Source organism: Mobula hypostoma, chromosome 4, assembly GCF_963921235.1.
Source record: "Mobula hypostoma chromosome 4, sMobHyp1.1, whole genome shotgun sequence".
Lineage (NCBI taxonomy): Eukaryota > Metazoa > Chordata > Chondrichthyes > Myliobatiformes > Myliobatidae > Mobula > Mobula hypostoma.
Genome location: NC_086100.1, coordinates 61,853,012 through 61,879,281, shown reverse-complemented (window position 1 = coordinate 61,879,281; position 26,270 = coordinate 61,853,012). Strand labels below are relative to the sequence as shown.

General features: G+C 41.0%; 1 protein-coding gene across 6 annotated transcripts in view; it reads left to right on the top strand.

Annotated features, from left to right (window-relative positions):
* The window catches only part of schip1 (schwannomin interacting protein 1), a 212,651-nt gene that overhangs the window by 18,882 nt on the left and 167,499 nt on the right, over positions 1 to 26,270 (top strand). The window contains exon 1 of one of the 6 annotated variants that reach the window (XM_063045858.1): positions 6,895 to 7,345. The exons of the other annotated variants lie outside the window; for them this stretch is intronic. Coding sequence (XP_062901928.1) covers positions 7,307 to 7,345 — 39 coding nt within the window. The 5' untranslated portion in view covers positions 6,895 to 7,306. Of the gene's footprint in view, positions 1 to 6,894; positions 7,346 to 26,270 lie in introns of those variants that run through there. 6 annotated transcript variants of the gene reach the window in all.

Genomic DNA, 26,270 nt, shown 5'->3' with positions numbered 1-26,270 from the left:
GATATTATTAGCATCCACAATCACATCCTTTGTACCAAGTATTGGAGAGGTTTCCCTGAATGTCAGCAAATTTGACTTGTACTGTGCTTTAACAACTACCACCCATGGCTCTGACTTCTAGAGGCTGGTGATTAGCTCCAGCCTTACTGACAGCTGTTTGGCCAGAAAGACCCTACTTGTGTACTGTCTACAAATCAGGGAATTCAAATGAATCAAGGACAGTGGCGGCTAATTGTCTTTGCTCTTGCTGTGTGCTTGGGGACGGAGGCTGCCATTTTATGACTATGCTCTGCTCTCATTTTGTGAGTTTAAGTTGTTTGGCATGATCAGTGTTTTAAAGAGGACACAACAATGCTTCAGGTAATCTGCTGGACTAGAGATAATTTGCAAATAAAAAGTTGTGAGATGTTCTTTGGTTGCATATAATATGCAGGTTTTTGACTGTTGGAGTCTGAACCTGCTCTGCATGATTCAGCTGGTGGCTGATTGAGAACAAACAGCCATAAATTACTAATTGTTAGTTACTGGGAAGAGGGCAATAAATGTTTGCTGAACTGGAGCAGAGCCAATAAAAAGGTGTTAATGGGCAGACACATAACCTACAGCCAATGACACTGGAATGCAATATTTCAGTTGGTGAGGAATGAATATAAAAGCTTACTCTTCAAGTGTGCTGGTAACTCTGTAGAATACCAACTATTGTGGAGGCGAGATGCCCCACGGACATGGGGATTTGAAATGGGGCTACAAGGAACATGTGGCCAGCAACAGAAACTCCTTTTTAAATGGTATTCTATTTTTTCTGTTCTTTGACTGTTCATGGAAGGTCAGGAAAGCCAGTCAGTTGTATAAGTTCACATGTTCTTCTGTTGAGACAATGAAGTTACTTGTTGCTAAATACAGATTCTCTGTGTTTCCCTGATCATTATTATGAGGGGTGATTCTTGTAACACAATGTTGACCAACTGCAGGTCACCTCCTGCTGGAGCAGATCTGCAGCAGTTGCTGCCTCTCTAGCCCTACACTCATCTCTGGAGCAGCTGGACAGTAAAGATGCCCACATTAGACGACCATTTATTGACTATGCCTCTGCCTGCAATATTGTAATTCGAAGCAAACACATCACCAAATTCTGGATCCTGGCAGTCAACACCTCCCTTTGTAACTGGATCCTCAAATTCCTGGCCAACAGACTGCAATCAGTAAGGATATGCAGCACCACTTCTGCCACCATTATTCTAAACACCAGTGCTCCACAAGGTTGCGTCCTCAACCCTCCTACTCTATTCCCAGTTCACTCACAGCTGTTGGCTACATTTTGCTCTAACTCCATTTGCAAGTTTGCAGATGATGCCAGTGTAGTGGGCCCATGACAATGAGCTGGAGTACAGATGGTGATAGAGAGTTTAGTAACATGGTGTCATGACAACAGCCTTTCCTTCAATGTCAACAAAACAAAAGAGCTGATCATTGTCTTCAGGAAGTTGGGGGGGGGAGCTACACATGTTCTTGTGTACATCAATGGTGGTGTTAAGGTTGAGAGCTTCAAGTTACTAGGTGTGAACATCACCAAGAGCCTGTCCTGGTCCAGTCATATGGATGCTACAGCCAAGAAAGCTCGCCAACGCCTCTACTCCCTGAGGAAGCTAAAGAAATTTGCATGTTCCCGCCAACCTTTACTAATTTTTATCAATGCACCATATAAATCATTCTCTCTGGATACAAAATAGCTTGGCATGGCAACTGCTCTGTGTGTGACTGCAGAAAACCGCAGAGAATCATGGACACAGCTCATCACATCAAGGAAACTAGCCTCCCATCTGTGGTCTTTACTACCTGTTGCCAGCATAATCAAAAACTCTACCCAACCTGAACATTCCCTCTTCTGCTCTTTTCCATCGGGCAGAAGATGGAAAAACATGAAACCACCTACCACCAGGCCCAAGGACAGTTTCTATCCTACTATTATAAAACTATTAAGTGGTCCTCTACTAGGATGAAGTCTACCTCATTATCATCTTGCACCTTATTGTTTACCTGCACTGCACTTTCTCTGTTACACTACAATAGTCCTTCGAGTTCAGAGAGTGTAAGTGTAGCAAATGGTCTCATTAAAACAACATTTTTACAGGGTACAGCAAGATAGATGTAGGGTTGATGTGACCTCTGCTGGTTGTGTCTAGAACCAAAGACCAGGGGCTCACAATTGGGAGGAATTTGTTTCATTACAGACTAAGATGAGATTCCTTCATCTGGGGGTTAGTGATCCTTAGTTGCTTGGTCGGTTATTTTTAGAATCAACTGTGTGGGACTGGCACAGATCCATAGTGCTGAGGTCATGATCTTACTGAGCAATGAAGCAGGCATGAGTGTGAAACAGCCTGTTATTGCATCTATTATTTAAGTTCCTGTATCTAAACTTAACATTGGAAAGTGCTTTGTTATAGATAATTGTATAAGATTTTATTGTAGAACAGAAGAAATCAACATCAGTTACAATGATTTGCATATATAACATTTAACTTTTGGTGTACTGATGTTAACAGAGCTTTGGGAAATACTTTGTGATCAGTAAATTATTCATTAAATTATGCAAGTGATACAACCTGTATAATTTCTGTTCCTTCCATCTCTTTAAAATTGTTAATTTTATTTCTGAGAACTGTCAGTAAGGTGGTAAGCAAATAGCAAGAACTGAGTTAGTTTTAATGTTTTTAGGAGTAATGGCTATGGAAATGGAGTTCACCTGCATTTGGGTCCCTGATTTCTGACAGTTTTGGGATGAGTGCCTGAAGGTTATTGGTATAGGTGACATAACAGGGGATTCGACAGATCAATTGAGAATGATTTTGGAGTTTGATAGCATTCACTCAAGAAATGTATGGCTGCAATAATTTGTGACCTTTTAAAAGGTCTCTGAAAGTCCTAGATTTCCTGTTTGTTATTAGAGCACAAGATAAGTCACTGTTGTCAGTAATTGGAAAGTGCATTTCTAACACAGATGGCACTGGCTTTTTAAAATTTTTTTTTCAACTTTTATTTCTAGAAAATTTTTTAACCCCAAACTCTTGAGTCAGTGTTGGAGTTATGTAAATCATAGCTTACAAAACATAAAATTATTCATAAAATAAAAACAAACATGGCAGAAATAAGTATCAGTATAATAACCATGTGTGCCTATTTTGACCTCTAATAACAGAAAAGGCTGCCATTCAGCAATATGCTTCACCACACATTCACCACTATTCTCCCCCTCAGGAAACCTAAATATTAGCCCCATTCTTGTGTATAGATGTCCAGTCTATCAAACTGTTTGTAAGACATGCGTTCAAAAGCTGCCACTTTGGCTATTTCTGTGACCCACTCCTGAAATGATGGTTCTCCCCCCCCCCCCCCACCAAGTTCCTTCAATCTCCAAGTATAATTTGTCTTCCTATCATTATACTTGTTTGGATCCAATTTTGAGAGTGTTTATCCCCAAGTAACCCAAGTGTGTCTCCCAAGACAAAAAGCCTAGGGCAGAAAGGGAGTTGAATACCCGAAACTTCACCAATATACTTGTGTATCATAATCCAAAATTCTTGAATTCTGGGACAGGACCAGAGCGCGTGTACTAAGTCCTCTTTATCTGTCTCATAGCGCCAGCATTCAGGGGTGTTTTTCAACCCTAATCTACGTAACCTTGCTGTAGTCCAATAGAAATGGTGTAGGATCTTAAACTGAATAAGACGCACCCTCAGGTCTCTTGACATTGTTTTGACATTTAGGTATTAACTTTCCCCCTCAAATGAAGGATTTAGTAAAGGTAAATTTTGATCCATTATTGCAGAGAATTTCATGTGATGTGGACAGATGGTCATCATTGTATTTGTCAATGTCAGGAAAAGTAAGTGCCTTAAAGATGAATAGAATTCCAAAGAGTAATTATCTGTTCAAATCGTTACCAGTTCACATATTTTAAGCAATTTGATAAAATAACTAAGGCTTTTATTTGGAATGGTAAATGCCCACGCTTAAACTTTAACAAATTACAATTGCCAGTTGAAGGGGGGGGGGGCTTAGGTTTGCCAAAGTTAATATATTGTTACTATGCCTTTGCTCTGAAACATTGAGCACATTGGTCTCTCCCTCCGGAGAGAGCACCTCCTTGGTATCGTATTGAGTGTTCTGCTCTTCCTCCCACCCCTCCATTACAATGTTTGTCTATCAAGTTACCTCCTGAGGCAAGGTCTCTCCCAATTATATCGCATTTGCATTTGTTTTGGAATAAATTAGCCAGATTATTTAAATTTAATCCATACTTGAATGAAGCCTCGAGTATCTAGATGAATCCAAAGTTGTGTATTGATCAGTCCCCTTTCTTCCAGAAGGAATGGCAAGGGAAAGGCATAATTAAATTGGGAGACTTTTATAATGGTGGTAGTTTAAAATCTTTTAATCAATTAACCCAGCGGTATGATATTTCTAGGTCACAATTTTGGAGATATCTTCAACTGCGTCATTTGCTACATACAACTTTTGGTTCTACACAGCAACCCCCACAAGTTGCTATGATACTGTCTACTGTACTGGCTGCATATGGTAAAGCTTCAACTTATTATTCAGCTTTAACACAAAATCTCCAGGGACAAAATTCTGTTGGGTCTTAAAAGAGCATGGGAAAAAGACCTGAGTGTGACTGTTGAGACAAAAGTGTGGGACAGAATTTGCAAAAGTGACACTGGCTTTTCAATGTTCAGTTCATTTCCAAGAACTTGAATTGGAATAAAGTCTCATGTGCTTTATACCTTCTTGTCTGTTTTCTTGCTGTTTTCCTTGCTTTCAATTTTATTTTTTATCATTGCTTTCAGGATGACACAATTTCACACAACAATTCAAAGGATTCAAAGTACATTTATTATCAGACTATGTATGCACAGTATACAACCTTAAGATTCGTCTTCAGCATTGACAGCCACAAAACAAAGTACCATGGAACCCATTCAATGAAAAAAAACTCCCCCCGCCTGCCCGTTAATTAAAACTGCAACAAACTTTTCATTAAGTTGTTTCCAGGTGTCGAATCCACATTTCTGCTCTTGTACCCAGACAGTAGGCTGAAAATATCCCTTTGCAGTAAATGAATCTTTAATGTCACTTAATATATTACCAATATTACTAATTTATGCTAGTGACAAAAATATTGATAAAATCTTCATGGCAATCTATTTTTGGTGATTTAATTCATCCAAAATAAGAGACAATTGATTACAGAAGGAAGTGTTGAATCTGCATACAAACATTTGACAGGCAATCATTGCAATGAAGTCTGTGGATCATAATTATGTGTACATACAATAGACAAACATACCTCTTGAGACTTAGACTGGAAACAGCGATAGTCAAAGGCATCAAAAAGATGCTACAAATGCTGTCTCTGCACTATTCTCAAAATTCATCAGAAGGTTCAACACAACAAACATCAAGTGTCCGCTCCCAGATCGACATTCTCAGTATTGAGGCCCTGACTAAATTCAGTCATTCCCATTGGGCAGGGCACATTGTTCACCGCTAGACTCCAGCTCCCAAAGATGACATCTGACTCTGTTGTGGGAAGCGATTAACATGCTAACAGAGGAAAAGATTCGAAGAGAGAAATGCAGCATTCCCCACTGACCTTTGGAAATCTCTGGCCCTTGTCTAGTCAAATTGGAGAAGTAGCTTTCAGGAATTAGTAACCTTGAGTACCTGGTACAAAAGAACACTACGCAAACAACAGGAGGAGCACGCCACTTGCCCATCCATCAGGCACCTCCTGTCCCGTCAGTGGAAGTGTCTGCAGTTCCCACATTGGTCTCAAAACTGACAAAACTGGTGTGGCAGCAAATCTTCCTTAATCCTGAGGGTATGCCTACTAGAAAATCTATTAAGTAATCAAGGCACAGTATGATGTGATCGACTCCCTGTTTTGAAGATAGACGTAGCATTCTTATTTGATGTTACTTTGATTAAATGGAAAAAGAAAGCTACATTTTGAGAGGCAGGAAAAGAAATGGTTGGTGTACAGGAATACAGATGAAGGAGCAAAGTTAGAGCTCAAAGGCACCACGTCTAGTGGGAAGTGATAAAAGTGATCACTTTTTTAGGCAGTTTTGGGCAGATGGGGCTTGTCAGCCGTGGTTGGCAGCTCACCGAGGCAAAGGAAAAGTCTGATCTCAAACCTTCGCTGCCTTCTGGCTATACCCACACGTGGGGAAGACTTCGGGAGTAAACCCGGAGAGAAAAATCTGGAGTTGGAGTCCCTAAGGCAGTCCTATGTTGAGTTCAATGTTGACTGGCAGCTCCTGTGACACTGCTGGTACCAAACTGTATTGGTCTCGGCCATTCCTTTAGGTTCAACAGAAGCCTGGAGAGGGCTACATGGGCACTAGCTTGCTCTCCATATTCTGCTGCCAGGCTTGCGTATCTAATCGGCTAGACGCAACATCCATGGTTGACCCTGACTGACCAAGGCCTCACTATAGACAGTGTTCATTTATAAATCATACGTGCACACATCTGCAGAATCTTGGCAATTTTAATCTCTCATGATGGGTAAGATTGGAAATAAAGTTGTTCATTTTTATTTCCAACCTGCTATGTCTCCAAGGTTATTTGAATAATGATAATGGAAGGTGGCATAACTAAATTTTGAGGTTTGATGTAACTTGAATTTCAGAGTGAAAATTTATTGATTCTATGTTATGGATTCTTTTCTGCTATGCTCTCATTTTATTGCTGTAGTTCACAATCTTTGTAGGCTCAATCCTAGTTGATCAATGTACTTTGACTTTTGAGCTGGAGGGTTTTTGTTGTATGACACTTTGCTCTGGGTGGTTATTGTTTCAAAGTTTAATCTTATGATTTTAGTATAGCAGATGGTGAATTTATCGAAGTACAGTTTCCTGTGCTTTGTAATGTTTCCAGTTCTATTGACATATATAACTGGCTGAATGTTTTGTTTTCTGATCATTTCATATAACATCTACATACTAGGTGTTTAACTTTTATTTTCTCTTCCTCCAACCTCGGAAAACTATTTTCTTAGTCATGTGGAATGAGACGAAGAAAGATTTACTGTTATGATTCTTGATTATAAGGATTGTAACGAAAGAGAACTGTGTCAGTTCTTCACAATACTTAAGCAGAAGTTGAAGTGTAATATGATACCTACAGAGACCTACTGGATAAGGAACATTGGAATCAATGTCCCAACAAGCATAGGTCTGTTTTAATGTCTGAAAAGCTTCAAAGTGATTTGGTCCTTCGAAACATGAAATACTAAACAATGAATTTTCTCAAGCAGACAGCTACATCTAGGCTACTGGTGAGTTATAATTATATTTATTTATTTTCTGGAAATGTGTTGGATTATTGTGTAAGATGAGCTCATATTATTGTCTCGATGGTATTCATAGGTGTTTCAGTTTGAGTAAAATACCAACAAGATCTGTTTGGACTTGCAGTAATTGTAACTCAGTAAGTTCAGCTGTTTTATATGAAATTCAGGAGACTATTCTTTTAAATCTGTGATGTTGTTATGCTGTAATAGATTTTAGAACTTTTTTAAGCAATATCAGAATTAATTTTAAGTGTCAATTCATGCAGAAATTCGTTGTTTGAGAGTGATTCACATCATCTGCCTCTATATTTTGCAAAAGTGAGTCAAAGTAATGAGAGTTGTTTTAAGTCACAAGGCAACAAATCTGTTCTTAAAATATACTTTGCAAAGATAACTTGGGTGCAAGAATCATGAGTGGAAAAGTATGCTTAAAACAAAAGCCCGGTAAATAATGAGAATGAAGGAATCAATCAGAATTAAGGAATCAACAGGCACATTATTGCACATTTAGTTAGATTCTCTTGAAATAACTACAGTATTATGCACGATAGCACCTAGAAATAATACTTGGCAGTTCTCAGCAGGCACTTCTTTTTCCCAATCCCTGCGTATTTGACGCAATAGATCAGCACAGTATTGTGATTTATAACAGATTGAGCAACAGGGGACTAATGAGTTACTTTGTATGTGTAGAATTGTGTAGATTTGTGAGGGGTTTCCAAAAAGTTGATCACTTATTGATCCCACGTTGATCAGAAAATGATCTTTTCCTCTGTTTATGTCTTTGCTAAGATTCAAGTTGAATTAATGATTGAAAGAGTTGGTTCTAACCCTGGTCAGGCTCACTTCCTGCTCAGAGCTAACTTAGCTGATCGCAGATGGATGATTACAGTGTGGTTCTGTGCCCCTCGTAATGGGAAGTGGAAAAAATGGAAATCCCATTGCTGTCATACATTTGTCCAGCATCTCCCACACCATCCTTGCCAGCTGGAGCACATGTTTCATTAAAATAAAGGAAGAAGTTGTTTTTATTTTAGTTTTGGGAAGCCGATCTCTCCATTAAGCTGATCACCATTTTAATTTCTCCCCCTCTCCCACTTCTGGCATTCCCTTTATCTCCCAACTGGGATCTCACTGGATCTATGATATCTGCCACCTACTCTCTTCCATCTCTATCCCAACTGAAGCATTGTCATTAGTTTTAGCTAGCATACCATTTGAATGAAGGGTGAGGATTAAAATTAATTGGACCCGGTAAGCAGTGCTTAATTTTAGCCTATAACACTTGAATGTTGGTAATGTTATGTCGCATAATGTTTCCAGATCAGTTGCTGCACTGTCTACTTTGTTGACGATTCCTCCGTCATTGTCTGGATGCAGCCACCACCTGCCAGTTCTTGCTTCACCCCTACACTTTACTGTTTTATGCTAGCTATCCCTCACTTTATCACAGGCTTCTCTAGGGCAGGGTTCCTCCACCTTTTTCACACTGCGGACCGGTTTCATATTGACAATATTCTTGTGGATCGGCCAACTGGGGAGCGGGGTGCGGGATTAGGGGTGGTAGGGTTGCCAACAAACAAGAGTAGCAGTCAAATACGTTGGGTTTACCCTGAAAAAGACTACAATGACCATGAAGCCTTGCGTAGGGACCAGTGCGCATGCCTGATGTGTGCATGCATGTACGTGCCGATATTTTTCTACAATTCGTTTTTGGCGATTCTGTTCGAGGGGGTGTTAATCACAAACGCAATATAGGTGATAAGTGGCTAATACACTCAATTTCGTTTCTAAAAGGGTTTATCTAATGAATTTAATATTAAGCACACAGCGCATATTTTCCTCGCGTGAATATAGTGATAAGTCAATTATCAGGAGAGCTTGAAGTAAGTGTGGAACGAACTTCCAGTAGAAGTGGTAGAGGCAGGTTCAATATTATCATTTAAAGAAAAATTGGATAGGTATATGGACAGGAAAGGAATGGAAGGTTCAGGGCTGAGTGCAGGTCGGTGGGACTAGGTGAGAGTAGCATTTGGCACGGACTAGAAGGGCTGAGATCACCTGTTTCCGTGCTGTAATTGTTATATGGTTATATAAGTCAATAGCATCATAACATTTTAAGTAATGATTGGATATTAAACACACAGCACATATTTTCCCCATATGAACATATAAAATCATTGCAACACACCAATATCACTGAATCAGTGGGAGCCCTGGGCTTGTTTTCCTGCAACAAGACGGTCCGATCGAGGGATGAAGGGAGACAGCGATACTTGAACGGGGTTCCTTATGTCCAGTCTATTCTGCAATTTAGTTTTCGTTGCATTCATTGCAGAGATATATTGGAAATGGAAGCAACGTTTTCAGTGCTTTCGTGGCTATCTCAGGATATTTAGCCTTCAGTTTGATCCAGAATGCCGGCAGAGATGTTATGTCAAACATACTTTTCAGCCCGCCGTCATTTGCAAGCTCGGGGAGCTGATCTTCTTCCCCCGCTGACATGGATGACGCGTGCGTAGTGACCTCGAGTGCATTCAAGCTCAACAGTGGGCGTGACAGGGAATGAGGAAAGGTGCAGCTGACTGCTATCGCCAAAACATATCGTGTCCTCGCGGCCTGGTAGCACATGCTTTGCGGCCCGGTGGTTGGGGACCGCTGCTCTAGGGGAATGGAGGTAGCACATTGACAATAGAAAAATGGAGGGCAATGCTGGAGGGAAGGGTTAGATTGATCTTGCAGTAGTTTAAAAGGTTGACACAATATTGTGGGCTGAAGGGCCTGTATTGTGCTGTATTGTTCCCTGTTCTACCAAACGCCAGTGTAGCAATGTCCTGTTTTACTCACCAGTAAACTTGCTATAATAAATTTACAAACGTTTGCAATTTTGGTTTTTACTGTTGTAAATAATTACATTAACAATTATAACTAGGTGATTCTACCTATCACCTCCTGGATTTTGATATTGTTTCTACTCTCCTCCCACCCTCGTCTGCTTACTACACCCCTCATCATCTGGATGCAGCTACCACCTGCCAGCTCCTGTTCCACCTCACCTCTACCCTTCACTATTCCCCCACCTTCTCACAGCCTTCTCTATGGGAATGGAGGTGGAGATGGTCAGTAGCTTTAAATTCCCTGGCATTAACATTGCAGAGGATCTGTCCTGGGACCGGCACATAAGTGTCATCACAAAGAAGGCACAACTGCACCTGTACTTTTGTAGAAGTTAGCGTGCATTCGGCCCCTCACCAGAATGTTGGCAAATTGCAATACTTGCACAGTAGAGAGTATCCTATCTGGTTTACAGCCTGGGATGGAAACACCAATACTCAGGAACAGAAAAGGCTTCAGACCATGGTACATTTACATGAAGCACTGTCACAAAAAAACTTCATCATCCTCAGAGACTCTCACTATCCAGACAAAGCCCCTTTCTGTTGGACAGGAGGTACAGAAGCCTTGGGTACCACACCACCAGGTTCAGAAACAGTTATTACCCTTCAACCATTAGGCTCCTGAACCGGTGTGGATAAATTCATTCACCACAGCTCTGACCTAATTCGTCGATCTACAGACTCTCTTTCAATGACTCTTTACAATTCATATTTGTGGTATTATATTTATTTCCCTGTTTGTCTTTTGCACATTGGTGTTTGTCAGTTATTGTCTATTTATGCATAATAGAACATAGAACATAGACAATTACAGGTCCTTCGGCCCACAATGTTGTGCCGACCATGTAACCTACACTAGAAACTGCCTAGAATTTTGCTAGCACATAGCCCTCTATTTTATTAAGCTCCATGTACCTATTGAGGAGTCTCTTAAAAGACCCTATTGTATCCGCCTCTACCACCTTCACTGGCAGTGCATTCCATGCACCCACCACTCTCTGTGTGAAAAATCTATCCCTGATATCCCCTTTGTACCTACTTCCAAGCACCTTAAAACTATGCCCCCTTGTGTTAGCCATTTCTGCCCTGGGAAAAAGCCTCTGGCTATCCACATGACCAGTGCCTCTCATTATCTTGTAAGCCTCCATTGAGTCACCTCCCACCCTCCGTCACTCCAAGGAGAAAAGGCCAAGTTCATTCAACCTATTCTCACAAGGCATGCTCTGCAATCTAGGCAACATCCTTGTAAATCTCCTCTGCACTCTCTCTATAGTATCCACATCCTTTTTGTAGTGAGGTGATAATTTTCTGTAAAATTCTATTGTATTTCTTTTCTCCTTGTAAGTGTCTGCAAGAAAATTAATCTCAGGGTAGTATACGGTAACATACTTATACTTTGATAATAAATTTACTTTGAATTTGAAACTTGCTTTCCTGTCCAGATAAGAGGTCTCGACCCAAACTGTTCAGTCTATGAACACTGCCTGATCCACTGGGTTCCTTTAGTGCCTTTGTGTGTTGCTTATTGTAAACTTCCCTTTGGTTGGGTTCCCTGGGAATTACCTTGGAGATTGGTCAAACTCTTTGCACAGAGAACCAATTCCTCCCATCATCCTGGTCCATATTTGAACCAGTGTACAAGAAAGACATTGCGAATGCTTCCTAAACAGCCCTCCACTACCACCTTCTGTCTCCTTCCACCAAGCTAGTTTTGTTAGTACTTTGCTAGCTCACCCTGGAACCCATTTTAAAGTAATTTCAGTAAGAAGTGAGTGTGTAGAATTGACAGAGAATAAAATCAATCTTTTATTGCTTTCTAAGTGTTTTGGACAAGCATAATGTTAAAAATGGAATACAGGACAATTATAGTAAATGAAATACGGCAGATATGGAATTGGAACATGGAAACACAAGGTCTGGAAAACAAACCATGAAAAACGAAAGTGTAACCTTTCCCACTGAACATTGACCAACATGAGACAGAGTTTACTAATGTCTTTTGGAGGTTCTCTTGTATGAAACACTGATACTGTTTCTCTTCTCACAGACACAGTGAGTATTTCTAGCAGTTTCTATTTGTGTTTCAGATTTCCACCCATTAGTAGTATTTTTTCGATTTCCTGTTAACGTCCTGTTGTCTGGACGTTAATCTCATAAGAGCACTGTGACCAGCACCACTGTGTTTTATTTTAGACAGCTAGGGTCCATGCTTTCCTGCCTTATCCACTCTTGCACGTGTAAGGAATTCTTGAATTAGCCTTCCCAGACTTGCCTGCCGTCACCACCACCCTAAACCACTTGACCAAAGAGGGCTTTTAATGTGTATACCATTGGTAGTACCTACCTGTTTTTAATTCCTTAAGAAAAATTAGTTATACTAATATTAACCCTTCTCCATTCAGTTATTTGACTTAATCATGTTAACTAAAAAGTGCGTCAAAGTTGTAGCTAACTTTTCACAGCACTGGGATGTTCTGTTGTGCTCCTATTTGATGCTTAGCTATTGTTCCTGCATGGATAAAAGCAGAAAACAAATGTATGCATGTTTCTGAGAACAGGAAATTATTTTGATGGATAGGATACGCTGACAAATCTTGTCTCTTTTAGTGTTCCAGTGATGCAGTTTTAAATTCAATATCCATTCGTAAAGCTAATTTATAGACATTCTCATTTATACCACAAATGTGCCATTATAAAGTGGTTTGTCTTGCACCACTGGAAATTTTATTGTGATTCAAATGTAAAATTACTTAAAGTAAGGTGATTGTAGGAGACCTGTGGTTAGAGTATATGTGGAATCCGAACAAAATATTTAAAATGTATGCGCTTTTTAAAAACAATCTTTTTTACAAAGACGTGCAGGGCTGCTTTGTTGATTTAATATGTCTTTTAGAGTGAGTAGAACCAAGACTGTCAGTGAGATTAACAAGCAACTTGGAATTTATGGCAAACTGCATTAAAATGGGAGATTAGTTTTCTTCGTGCAAATTTGAGAGTTAGTAATGCAAAGGAGCATGGAAAAATCTTTCCCTTGACATCCACGTTTGCATGACCCTGAATGCTTTGTAAAGTTACACTTTAACTGGTATTTGAAATTATTGTATTTCTGTAATGTTCACTTGCTTGCTAGGTTGAAGTGATACCTCAAATGCATTGGTAACTATCTGAAAATGCCTTCAAGGAAAAAGTAGCAGTATTGGGGTGGAGAAGTCCCCACCTATTTGAATTCAAATAGCACGTTTTTTTGCCATTATCATTTGCCTTTCTTTCTGGAATTAAAGTGTGGCATAATTGATGGAGTCGATAGAGAATTTTATCACAGTCAGAGGAAGCTTTTAGAAATTCATTAAAAATTTAGTGTTTCTGCTTTCAGACCTTCAAAGTATACTGAGCAGATTAATTTTTCTTATCCATTTTAGTGTTTAACCTAAGCCTTAATACTCAGCTTAATGCTCAAATTCTGTGTTTCCCTAGAGTTGGAAACAAAACCATAAAGTGTACTCCTCCAAACTGTCTGTCAGGACAAGATTAAAAAAAGGAAAGGGGCAAAATTTATACATAGGAAAATAGATCAAAATCATTGACCCTTCACTTCCACTTTGCATTGTGCCCCCCATTCCGTAGATTGTTCATTCTAAACCTGATTAGGCTCATTTACGCTTGATCATTTTAATGAATCTATTCATTTGGCATCAACAATTATTTGCATTTGTATATAGCCGGTCCCTAAAGCAAACATTCTTAGATGTTTCACAGGAGTATAATCATAAACAAACAAAATAGATAATCAGACTGGTGACTTGAGGTTTACTCAGGAGTCTTTCAGAAAGATGTATGAGACGGAGAGATGTCAGTGCAAGAGCCAGGGTAGTGGATTTCCTATTATTAAGGACCTAGGTTGATGCCAGGATAGTCGCAAAATGGTCGGCTGAAGAGATTATGGAATGCACAGTGTCCACAGTTGGCGGACTATGATGGGTTGCTGCATATAAGGTGAAATCTGAAATTGAGTGGGGTGGGTAGATGAGGGCATGACGATATTCAAATCTTGGTGCACTGGGAAGGCAACAGTGTTTGTTGGTTGAATAGAACATCATAAAATGTTAAGCTAAGGCTTGCAGGCACTGAGGCAAATTTATAGTGTGTGAGGCTGTCCAGTATATTGGAATATACTTTGGAGGTAGGAAGATATGTTTGAAATTTCCAGCAGCAGACAGATTGGAGTCAAATGAATGTTATTTGTAACAGTAAATGCCAGGGAAGGTTAGCACTGAATTAAATTTGTGCGATGTTTGCCAGTGGGTCAAATCGAAACAGTGTAGTGAGGGAACAGAATTTGTCAGAGGCTGAAAATAATGCAATTGGTCATTGCAAGGTTTCATTGCGGATCATCCAGAACTCGACTTCGGACGGACAGTCAGACCACTTTATCAGAATGGAGGGTTCATGAAATTTGATGAAGATTAGGTGAAACAGAATCATCACAGACTTTTTAAAAACAATAAATTTCAGGCAATCATCACAGACTTTTTAAAAACAATAAATTTCAGGCAAACAAGTGATGTTTGATCATCACTTCAGTAACGTGGGTTCAAATCCCTCCAAGTGTCAGGGGAATTTTATCTCACCTTTTTCAATAAACCTGTAATTCATAAAAAAAAGTCAGTTAATGTAAAGCCAGAAACTTTTGAATGGTTTTAAAACCGATCTGATTCATCAGTGTTCTTCAGAACAGGAAATTAGTCATCCTTACCTTGTCTGACCTCTGTGATTCAAGATCTATTGTTGTGAATGTGCATTAACTTCCATCCTGGTTTAGGGACATGTCATTGTAAGAAACATTCATGTCTTGTGATCAAATAAATTACAGTAAGTAGTAGTTGGAACTGTCTTATTATTTCTATTGTCTGTAATTTATAGTTGCTTCTTTTATTTAGATGTTGGCCTTATGCATTAGACTTTACTATGGTAGGTTTACATTGATATAAATACTCTTGATTCTGAAGTTTCTAACTAAAAATTAACTGATATTCTTTCTATTTCATACCATAACTTCTAGAGAATATCATAAATTTAGTGTTTACAAGGTATCTCCAGGATTTCTGTTGATTGTTTGGTGAAGTTATGATAATAGTTTCCCAAGGCAGTTTATTTATAGACATTCTATATGTAAAATTCTATAGGGTGCATTTAATATCTCCCATATTCTTGAATCAAATTCTAATTTAATGCTAAATTAACATCACTGCTTGATTTACTGCTGCTGAAATATCAGTATATCAATATGTTTATTTTTATGATGAGGTAATATACCTAACTTCTAAGGAGCAGTAATGTGCTGGACTAAGTGCTGTTTCTGTAAACCATCATTGCTATCAAAATTTATATCAGTTCAAAACACCAAATGAAATTTATTCCTGCTGAAGAGAATGGAAGGCTGTTCATTCTGCAGCCAACTTTTTGATCACATCTACTGATGATGGATTCTCATTTATGTAAGTGAGGGTGCTTTGTAATATAGTTTCAAAGAAGATTTACGAGGATAATTCCTGGAATGCAGGGGCTAACATATGAGGAGCGTTTGTCGGCTCTTGGACTATATTCAGTAGAGTATGGAAGAATGAGAGGGGATCTCATAGAAACATTTCGAATGTTGAAAGGGTTGGAGAGAGTAGATGTGGAAAGGCTGTTTCCCGTGGTGGGTGAGTCCAGGACAAGAGGCCACAGTCTTAGAATTAGAGGGTACCCATTTAAAACAGAGATGAGGAGAATTTTTTTTTAGCAAGAGGGTCGTGGATTTATGGAATTTGTTGCCACATACAGCTGTGGAGGGTGTTTAGGAGGAGATTGATAGGTATCTAATTAGTCAGGGTATCAAGGGATATGGGGAAAAAGCCAGAAATTGGAACTAGATGGGAGAATAGTTTAGCTATATAACCATATAACCATATAACAATTACAGCATGGAAACAGGCCATCTCGGCCCTTCTAGTCCATGCTGAACTCTTACTCTCACCTAGTCCCACCGACCTGCACTCAGCCCATAACCCTCCATTCCTTTCCTGTCCATATATCTATCCAATTTAACTTTAAATGACAACATCGAACCTGCCTCAACCACTTCTGCTGGAAGCTCGTTCCACACAGCTACCACTCTCTGAGTAAAGAAGTTCTCCCTCATGTTACCCCTAAACTTTTGCCCTTTAACTCTCAACTCATGTCCTCTTGTTTGAATCTCCTCCACTCTCAATGGAAAAAGCCTATCCACGTCAACTCTATCTATCCCCCTCATAATTTTAAACACCTCTATCAAGTCCACCCTCAACCTTCTACGCTGCAAAGAATAAAGACCTAACTTGTTCAAACTTTCTCTGTAACTTAGGAGATGAAACCCAGGCAACATTTTAGTAAATCTTCTCTGTACTCTCTCAATTTTATTGACCTCTTTCCTATAATTCGGTGACTCATGGTGGAGTGGCGGAGCATACTCGATGGGCCGAATGGCCGACTTCTGCTCCTTTGTCTTGTGATTTTGTGATCTTTAAATGATTTTTATAAACACTATAAGAGCAAAGTGAACCTGGCAATATTTTGTGAGTTTCAGCTTTCACAGCCTGAGTCACGTGTGCCTGTATGAGACTGTTCACATTTGAGTTCAGATAATAGTCAAAGCTGAGTTTACTGCAATATGCACAAGTAGAGGTGCAATGGAAAACTTGCTTGCCACAGCATCGCAGGTACATAACATCATATAAGCAGCATTTACAGGGAAAACATAAAGCATAAATTATACAGAATTTTTACAGAACACAATTTGACCAAAAAATAGCATTAATTTTAGAACATGATGGCATGAACACTGATTTCTCTAACTTCCAGTAGTCACCCCACTTTTCTCACCCCCCCATCCACCCCTTTTCCCTTCCCCATTTCTTCCCTTCCTCATGACCTGTCCATCATCCCCTTCTGGTTCCCTACCTCCTCCTCATTTTTCCTTGGTCCACCGCCTTTCCTATGAGCTCCCTCCTTCAGCCATTTACCTTCCTCCCCACCTATCACCCAACAGCTTGTAGTCCATGCCTCCCTGATCTTCTTATTCTGGCTTCTACCTGCTTCCTTTCCAGTCCTAATGAAGGGTCTTGGCCCAAAATGTTGACTGTTTATTCCCCTCCACAGATGTTGCCTATCCTGCTCATTTCCTCCAGCATTTTGTGTGTGTTGTTGAAGTCAATTTTAGAGCAAAGTAGTCAAGAACCAAGAGATTAAAGGGAAATAGCTATCTTGAATCTGGTGGTGTGGGGCTTCAGAATTCTGTACGCCCTGCAAAAGGATGGCATGGGCCAGATTGTGGGCATCTTTGATGAAAGATGTTGCCTTCTTGAATCAATGCCTCCTGTAGATCTGCCAGTGGTGGGAAGAAATGTACTTGTAATATAATGGCAGAACCGACTAATCTCTCGAGCCTCTAATGTTCCAGTGAATTAAAATCGTACCAGATTTTGATGCAACCAGTTAAGATATTTTCAACAATACATCTATAGAAGCTCGTTAGAGTCTTTGATTTTTAGCAAAACATCCTTAATCTCCTAACAAAGTAAAGATGCTGGTGCACTTTCCTTACAATTGCATTGTGTGCTAAGTGCAGAACTGGTCATTGGATCTGTTTGCATCCCAGAATGTGAAGCTGCTGACTCTCTCAACCCTTGATTTCCTCCCCCAACCCCAGTCTGGACTGGCACATTTGCTCTCCTTCTTCCTGAAGTCAACAATCAGGCCTTTTAGTTTTGTTGATGTGAGTGAGTGGGTTTTGTGACACCACTCAACTGGGTAACCTCTCTCACTCATTAAGCTGACCATTGCCACCTGTGGTTTGTCCAACAACAGTCTCCGAATTTGAAGATGGCATTGGAGCTGTGCTTGGCCACACAATCATGTGTATGTATAGCAAGTAAAGCAGGGGAAAGCTTGTAGCTTTGTGGTGTACCTGTGTTATAATTCTGAGCAATAAAGCATTCGTGATGCAGAGATAGAACATGATTTTTTTTCATTATGATGTAACATTGTACTACATAAGTAGCTTTTTAAAAGGAAAGTATGTTTGTTTGCAACTTGAATATTTGTCCATTAAATTTTGTCAGAATTTGATGTGACTTCAAGCCAGAGAAATCCAGGTCTGTGATGCTAAAGAAAGCAGACACAGGCAAGTTCCATTTCTCCTAGTATTGCTGTCCCATAAATCTCTGAGAAACTAGTCAAGACCCTGTGAAGGTCTTTGACTGCACCGTAAGAGATGCGGCTGCTATCCAGAAGACCATCAAGCAGTTAAAGTCTAGCTCAGCAGTGTGGACAAGTCAGGCCTACCTGGCAAGTTCAAGGCCTGGATCTATCAGCATGGTATCCACGCCTGAATCTTCTGGCTTGTGCTGGTGTATGAGGTACCCATGTCAACAGTTGTGGCCCTTGAAAGAAAGGTCAATTGCTGCCTTCAAAAATGGCTGGGCCTCAAACGTAGCATTTCTCTATAGGGGAAGAGAAATGAACTGCAGCTTGAACGAGGAGTTTATTGTTTCCTCTACAAGAAAATTGCTGCTGTACAGAGATTCCAGTGACCCCTAAGTCTCATCAGGCACTGAGGGAGGAGGTGGAAGGCCAAGGATGCAGTAGGGATGGCTGACTCATGTCTGAGGCACAGGGATCCAGTGGGGACAGTGATGTCTGTTCAGGTGGGGCTGTGCCACTTCGACAGGTGTCAGGGCAAGGACAGACGCAAACTGGTCCAGGAAGAGGTACGAGCAGCTGGCAAGGATGTGCGTACCACCAGGGCGGTAGTAATGGGCCAGCAGGGAGCTTGCACATGGTGGGAGGCTGCACTGCAGTAGAAGATCTCCTGGTCTAATATCTGGCAGGCAGAACCCAGCACATCAGGTTCATGATCCTGGCTGTGTACCATGTCCTGCTTAGTCCAGCATACCTTTTGCTTGGGCCAAAAGCGAGGCACTGTCATGTCCTCTCTGACCCTGGAATACATCCTCAGCAGCTGCTGGAAAACTCTGCAAAATGGCTGCTACCACTGGTTTTGTGACCAGGTACTGAAAGCAGTGGCAGAAAATATCTCCTCCACTATTAACAACAGTAAACTCCTCCACAAACCCAGAAAACCCATAACTTTTATCAAAGCTGGAGACTAACTACAGCCTCAGCTCAGATCACCAGCCAGCTTGCTCACTATAGTGTCTGACTGGCAACTGAAAGTCAGTCTTGGCAAGCAATTAAAGTTCCCTGATTTCATTGCTTCATCATCACTGAGGCCTAACATAATCATTCTGTCAGAAACCTCGAAGCAGGTGGTCATGGTAGAACTGACAGTGCCTTGGGAAGATTGGATTGAGAAGGCATAACAAAGCCAAAAACCGGGAGCTGGTAAGACAGTGCCTGAGAGGGGTGGAGTGTAGAGGTTTTGCTGGCTGCTTGCTCTGCAGAACCTACTCTCCCCATGGCATTTTGGGGGCTGCAAAGAGAAGAACCATCAGGACTATCACAGAAGCTGCTGGATGGGCTTTGGATCAAGAGATGTAACCCATGGACCACTGCTGCAGGGAAGCAAGCTGGGGCCTGATCAACCCTGGCTGTGTTGGCTGGGCGAAAGTACCTGATGTTGAAAGACCAAAAAAGAACACCCAATAACCCCAGGTTACATCACTGATTATGAGTCCCAGCACATCTAAGATGTATCTTAGCATCAGATTTGTGCGTATAGGACAAATTTTTCAGGTTTACAAATGATATAAACTTGGATTTATAGAGAAATCTGAGAATGATTGCTGTTGCCCTGAAGGAGGATGTCAGAATGGGGAAAAAGTGGCAGATGAAATCTAACATTTGGAAATATAAAGTGTGAGATACTCTGGTAGGAAATATGAAGAGAGTCAAGGTAAACTGATTGATTTGATTGAGATACAGCACAGATTAGGCCCTTCTGGCCTTTAAAGATATACTGCCCAGCAATCCTCTGATTTAATCTGAGCCTAATCATGGGACAATTTACAATGACCAATTAACCTACAAACCGGTACATCTTTGGACTGTGGGAGGAAACTGGAGCACCCGGAGGAAACCCACGCGGTCACACAAATTCCTTACAGGCAATGGTGGGGATTGAACCGGGTCACCAGGTAATGTGGTTGGATGTACGTAGGAAGAGTTGATTGGCAGATGGAGACAATGGTGGGGGGGGGGAGAGGAAGCTGGAATTAACAACAGGGGGAGGTAATAGGTGACGGCAATAAAGGGCTGCAGATGATGGAATCTGTTAGAAAAGCATGGAACCAAATAATGGAGGGATAATGGGCAGATGAGAACAGTGAGTGAGGTAATCCAATGGGTGATGTTAGATAGAGTAGTGGACGATGGGATAGAGACTGGGTGATAGGGGCTTGGGGGTGAGGATTTTAGAAAGAAGGCTGTGTGAGAGAGGACCAGCTAGATCAAAGGAGAGAGAAAAGGAAGGGGGGCGGAGAAGGTTACTGGAAATTGGTGAATTTGAGGTTCATTCTGTCAGGTTATAGACTATTCAGATGGAATATGAGGTGATGTATGTCTAATTCACATTTGGCCTCAGCCTGGCAGTGGAGGAGGCTGAAAACAGAATTGCCTGTGTGAGAGTGACGAGGGGAGTTAAGATGGCTGATACCCAAGAGCTCCAGTTGACCACGAGATTGTTCTTCTTGGAACAGAGGATGCTGCAAGAAAATCTGAGAACTATATTTAAAATTATGCCTGATATGGATAAGTAATGGTAGTAAAATCAATAAAGTAGTTGATAGAATTCCAAAAAGAGTGGGGAAGTTTCCTCTGTCGAATGCCTGTTGCCTCCTTCCCTGCTGGCCGATTCCAGTTTAATCACATTCTTTACCTTCACTCCTTCATTCTCTGATAGCTAAAATTCCGCAGAGGCTATCAGTGGTTACACTCTGATCAGGGGCACCAGCAAGGCTCACAGGCAATATTTTACACTCCATGCCATGACAAAAGATTGTCAGAATGATTTGATAAACTAGTCTTTCCGACCCTTTCATCAACGTAGAAGGGCGTGGGGCGGTTTCTTTTTGATTGGCTGCAAAGACCTCACCCCGGTGGCACCCCCTCCATCCGATCGCTTGCCCAACCACTAAAAGGGTGCAGCTCATTTATAGTTACTCCCCATTCAGGCTGGGGTGACTGCCTTCAGAGGCTGTATGTAACTTCTCTTTCTCAGTCTGCCATGCCATTGAAGTTGTGCATCCTGATGTCTCTGCTGTAACTTTGATCCCTTCCCATCTACTTTCTCTGATATCTCTCTATTCTGATCTATACAAATAATCATCCACCTTCAGGAGCCAGCCTTCATTACAGACCACGGTTACCGCTCTACTTTAACACACTGTTCTCGGCTTGCTGTAATGCTCTCTCGGTGGCTTTTGCATTTCACTTCTTGTGGGCCTGCTGCCATCAGGGTGCGGACAGAATTGATGTAGCCTGCTGGTGTTCATCACTTAGATTCTCTGCAATGATGCTGTTACTGGGTACATTTGATCCCTTGCTCAGTCTGTGAGGGTGACAAGGTGAATCGTACGGTTTAACCGGAGTCCAGTTTATCCACAGGCTCCCTCACTGGGTCTGTACACAATTACAGGCCTCATTCATCTGGAGAACCACTTGTGATCCTATCCAGCTGGGAGCGAAACCTGTCTTTTCAGGCAGTTCCTTTACCATGTCTTGATCACCCGGTTGTGGGAGGACTATCCTCTCTCCTTCTGGCTGTCTTTGATCAGCAATGTGTTGTTGCTGTCTTGCGCTATCCCTCAATGCATTAACCTGATTAGAATGGTCCTTCACACCTCCATATAATCTTACTAAATTGTCATTTGTATTTCTTTCTTTACACTTGTAATTTCTGTTGTCTCTTTTTCTTCTGCTGCCCTCTTTGCGCTGATGTCTGCCCAGTCATTCCCTTTTGCTCCTTAGTATCCCCTTTCTCGTGACCTCTACTTTAATCACTGCTACCTTCTCATGCAACTGCACTACTTCTCACAGCTCCTGACTGTGCTTGGGATCTCCCCCCATCTGCCCTCTCCCTGTTTGGGGCTACTGCCTCTCTGTGGGCCATGTTAGCTGCTCTGTTGATCACTGTTCACTGTCTATGATAGCACCTGCCTTACTCAGTGTGTCTCTCCCCAGGTTAGTACCTCCATTATCTGGGCACATCCAAAAACCCACAGGAAGCAGCACTCCCTCAAATTCAAGCACCAGGGGCTGACTGCTCTCCACCCTCATTGTTTCACCTCTTGCACTGGTAACGTACATCCAGTCGTTGGCGAGGGTAGAGCAGTTATCGATACTGATGGTCCCATGTCCACTAACGTTTCACATTGCTCGGCCCCCTGGTAAACCTCTAGTGTATGTCTGTGGATGACCACCACGGCCACCAGCCATTTGTCCGACCTGGATGCTGATCTCACCAGCTCTATAATCTAGTCAGCAGTCAAATCGGAAACAGAGGGCACTGCTGTAGATTCTGCCTGCTTTGGTGGGTCCTCTCTTTTCAGGACACTGCCTCCAACCATGGTCTGAGAAGCCACAGCTGTAACAAATCATCTGCTTTACCCATCCACATCTATTATAGCAATTCCTTGCTAGGTGCCTTGCTTGCTGGCACACAAAGCAAATGGTCTGTTATGTCATAGCAGCTACATCCACTACAGCTTTTTCCCCTTCTCTGGTCTATCTCACCAGTCCATCATGTTGTTGCGGAGTAGTTCAATCCTACTGCTATCCCCAAATCCAAAACTTCCTGTTGGGCTGAGCTCAGGCTTTCCTTCAGCGCCTTCAGGAAGACTGGGTCCAACCCTGAATACTCCTCGTAAGCATAATAACTATATTCCACATAATCCATGGCTGGCTCATCAGCGCTCTGAACCGCTGACAGTATCATTCCCCAGTTACTCTCACCTCTTCCCAGTCAGTGCCTCACTTCCCCTGTAAAGAAGCGATATCTCTTATTGTTGCTAGCGTTCCCAGTAGTTGCCCATGTACCATCCTGCCATACTGTCCCACATGTCCCTCAGGCACTTCACTTTTACCAGCACATGTACAGGTTTCCCCCACCATCCGAAGGTAGAGCGTTCCTATGAAATGGTTCGTAAACCGGAATGTCGTAAAGCGAAGAAGCAATTACCATTTATTTATATGGGAAAAATTTGTGAGCGTTTGCAGACCCAAAAATAACCTACCAAATCATGCCAAATAACACGTAAAACCTAAAATAACAGTAACATATAGTAAAAGCGGAAATGATATAAATACACAGCCTATATAAAGTAGAAATACTTCCCTACAATCATTGCCTGCACTGTTCTCCGTAGCGAAAATCTCACGCACGCGCTTTTGGCAGAAACATGGAGCAAGCGCTCTCAGCAAAATCACTCTCCAGTAACCTTTAAGCTATGAAGCTGCCAAATCATACCAAATAACACATAAAAATACACAGCCTAAATAAAGTAGAAATAATGTATGTACAGTGTAGTATCACTTACTGGAATTGGGAAGACAGCACCGAGCACACTGATGATGGTGTGTTAGACTGAGTCGTCGGAGGTTGGGGTGGTGCAGTGGTCCCCAACCGCCAGGCCACCGACCGATACAGAATCCGCGAAGCACGCAGGGGTACAGCGGTAGCTGGGATGCACCCAGCACATCTTTAAGAAAAAAAGCCAAAATAAACAAGCTAATTAATTAGGTGCCGCCCGGCACGTAAATGTTGGCCCAGATCAGAGGCAACATTTTATGTGTGTTGCTTGAAATTCCAGCATCTGCAGATTTCCTCATGTTTGCCCAGATTAAAATAGCTGTTTCCATTATCTCTGGGTGTCAGATTTTTCGGGGACCTTATCTTGGAAAGTTGACTTCAGTGAGTTTGGAGATTTAATTCCTTCTCGCCCAATCTTTTCACAAACATGGGCTTGCGTGAACTCCAAACCATTCTCTCCCCATTTCTAATCCAAGCTTGTTGATAGAAGCAGTCATTTCATTGAAAGGATAAACAATAGAATTCTAAAAAGAATATAAAAGATCCCTTAACAATTTTATTTAAAAACATAAGATGCATAAATGAACCCAATGGCTTGAAAGTTGTATAATATCCCACTACTACCCAGTTCAAAAATATTTTTCTGTGGCCCGTTATTTGACTTGTATTTAACTCAGGAGAGGTCTTTCAGTTATCTTTAAATATAAATTTTTCTGATTTCTTCCACTCACTTTCCAATACAATGCAATGGGAACTGGCTTGTCTAAAAGTAGCTTTAACCCTAAAATTTAAGTGTTGGGGATATGGAGGAGATAATAAACTGCACTAAGAGTCTGGCAAAGTGGGAATTCATGCCTTGAAAACTGTTGCTAAAGGCATATAACTCTTCAAAGTTGAAACGTTTCCTGACCTTGGGAAAGCCAGGCTGGCAGTGCAATTTACTTATGTTAATTCAGTGTCCTATCTTTCCAAATATACAGTGCTTTTATATTTATAAAAGAATATTGCTACTTTGAACACATTTTAATTAATTAAATTTTGAAATTCTTCCCAAACTTTTCCTGACAGTTGTGAAGTTGGGGCAAGAGGTGTGGAACCAGTTTGCGAGAAATAAGCAGTAAGACAATTCAGAACAGTTGTACTGCATATTTCTCACCAACTACCAGTGACAAAAATCATTGTTTTTGAACGCAAACACATGCAAATGACTAATCACAACTGTTCACTCTAAGCGCAGTGTGGTGTGTAACGGCCACACAAGCACACACGATTGATGCTAGTTAGAATCTCTTCGGCAACAGTCTCCCAATTTTAAGCATTCAGGTTTGGAGATAGAAGAAACGGCCGGGAGAAAAAATGAAATGACTTCATTTCTTCAGGTTAGGAACTACGAAGAATTTGAAAGTATCGTCAATCATTTTGAATATTACAATAAAAATAAAGATTTGAAGGATGCAATTATCAAAAACATTGTTTGAAGGCAGTCCATTATTTATAGTATGTATCTGCACTGATTCTGTTCACTTACAGTCAATCAAAAAAACACCTCCGTACACTGGATGAATACCTCTGTCGATAACTAATAGGAACTAATATGGTTTTATATTACGAAAGCAGTGTTCTAATTTGTTCTGTATTTCATTTTAATTCACAATTAACTACTCAGTTGAATGGTATTTTGTCTTTTTTATACCTTTTAATTATTTCCATGAAACTTTGGCTATTGGGATAGCTGCTTAATTGGGCAAAAATATTCTGGTCCTGATGTTACCCAATTAACCAGAACCCACTCTATTAAAAAGAAATCCTCTGATCTTGACATTTAGTGGAATATCGGATTACCAATTCGTCTAATCACACAGTAGAAAATTAAAAATGGCAGTGGTAAACCCCTCCCCATTGTAATTTGGCATCACATTGTTGTGTGTTTTGACTAAATTTGCCCAAACATGGTTTTAAAAAAAACTGAGACACAAGTTTGAGCTGAAGTTTAGGTGTATTCTGTTTCTTACCTGACCTGTCTGAAGATATACTCGTGCTTTAGGAATGTATTGCTTCAGGGTGCAGATTTTAAGGACTGCAGCCACAATGTAAGATTAGTTATTCTGATTCATATCTCTGTGTTAATCATATTAGCCAAAGAGACAAAGCAACTTGGGTCATGTTGAGTCATTGCACTTAAAGGACAAGTCAGTCTAACATGCCAAAACAAACTAAATATCTTTCCTCCATTCCTGTGCAAGCTGCAGACAGCAGCCAAGCAATGCGGGAGGCTGTTTTTGCATCTCTGTTTATAGATTCAAAATCTTTCTTAGTTTAAACATGCATTTTGACAAGCGTAACTGCCACATTCCAGACCTTGAAACATTCTGGTGCTGATCCTCCAGTCTGTCTGTAGCGGAGGAGCGGCAGAGAACATGTTTGAGTTCACAAAACCAGCTGCTTCTGC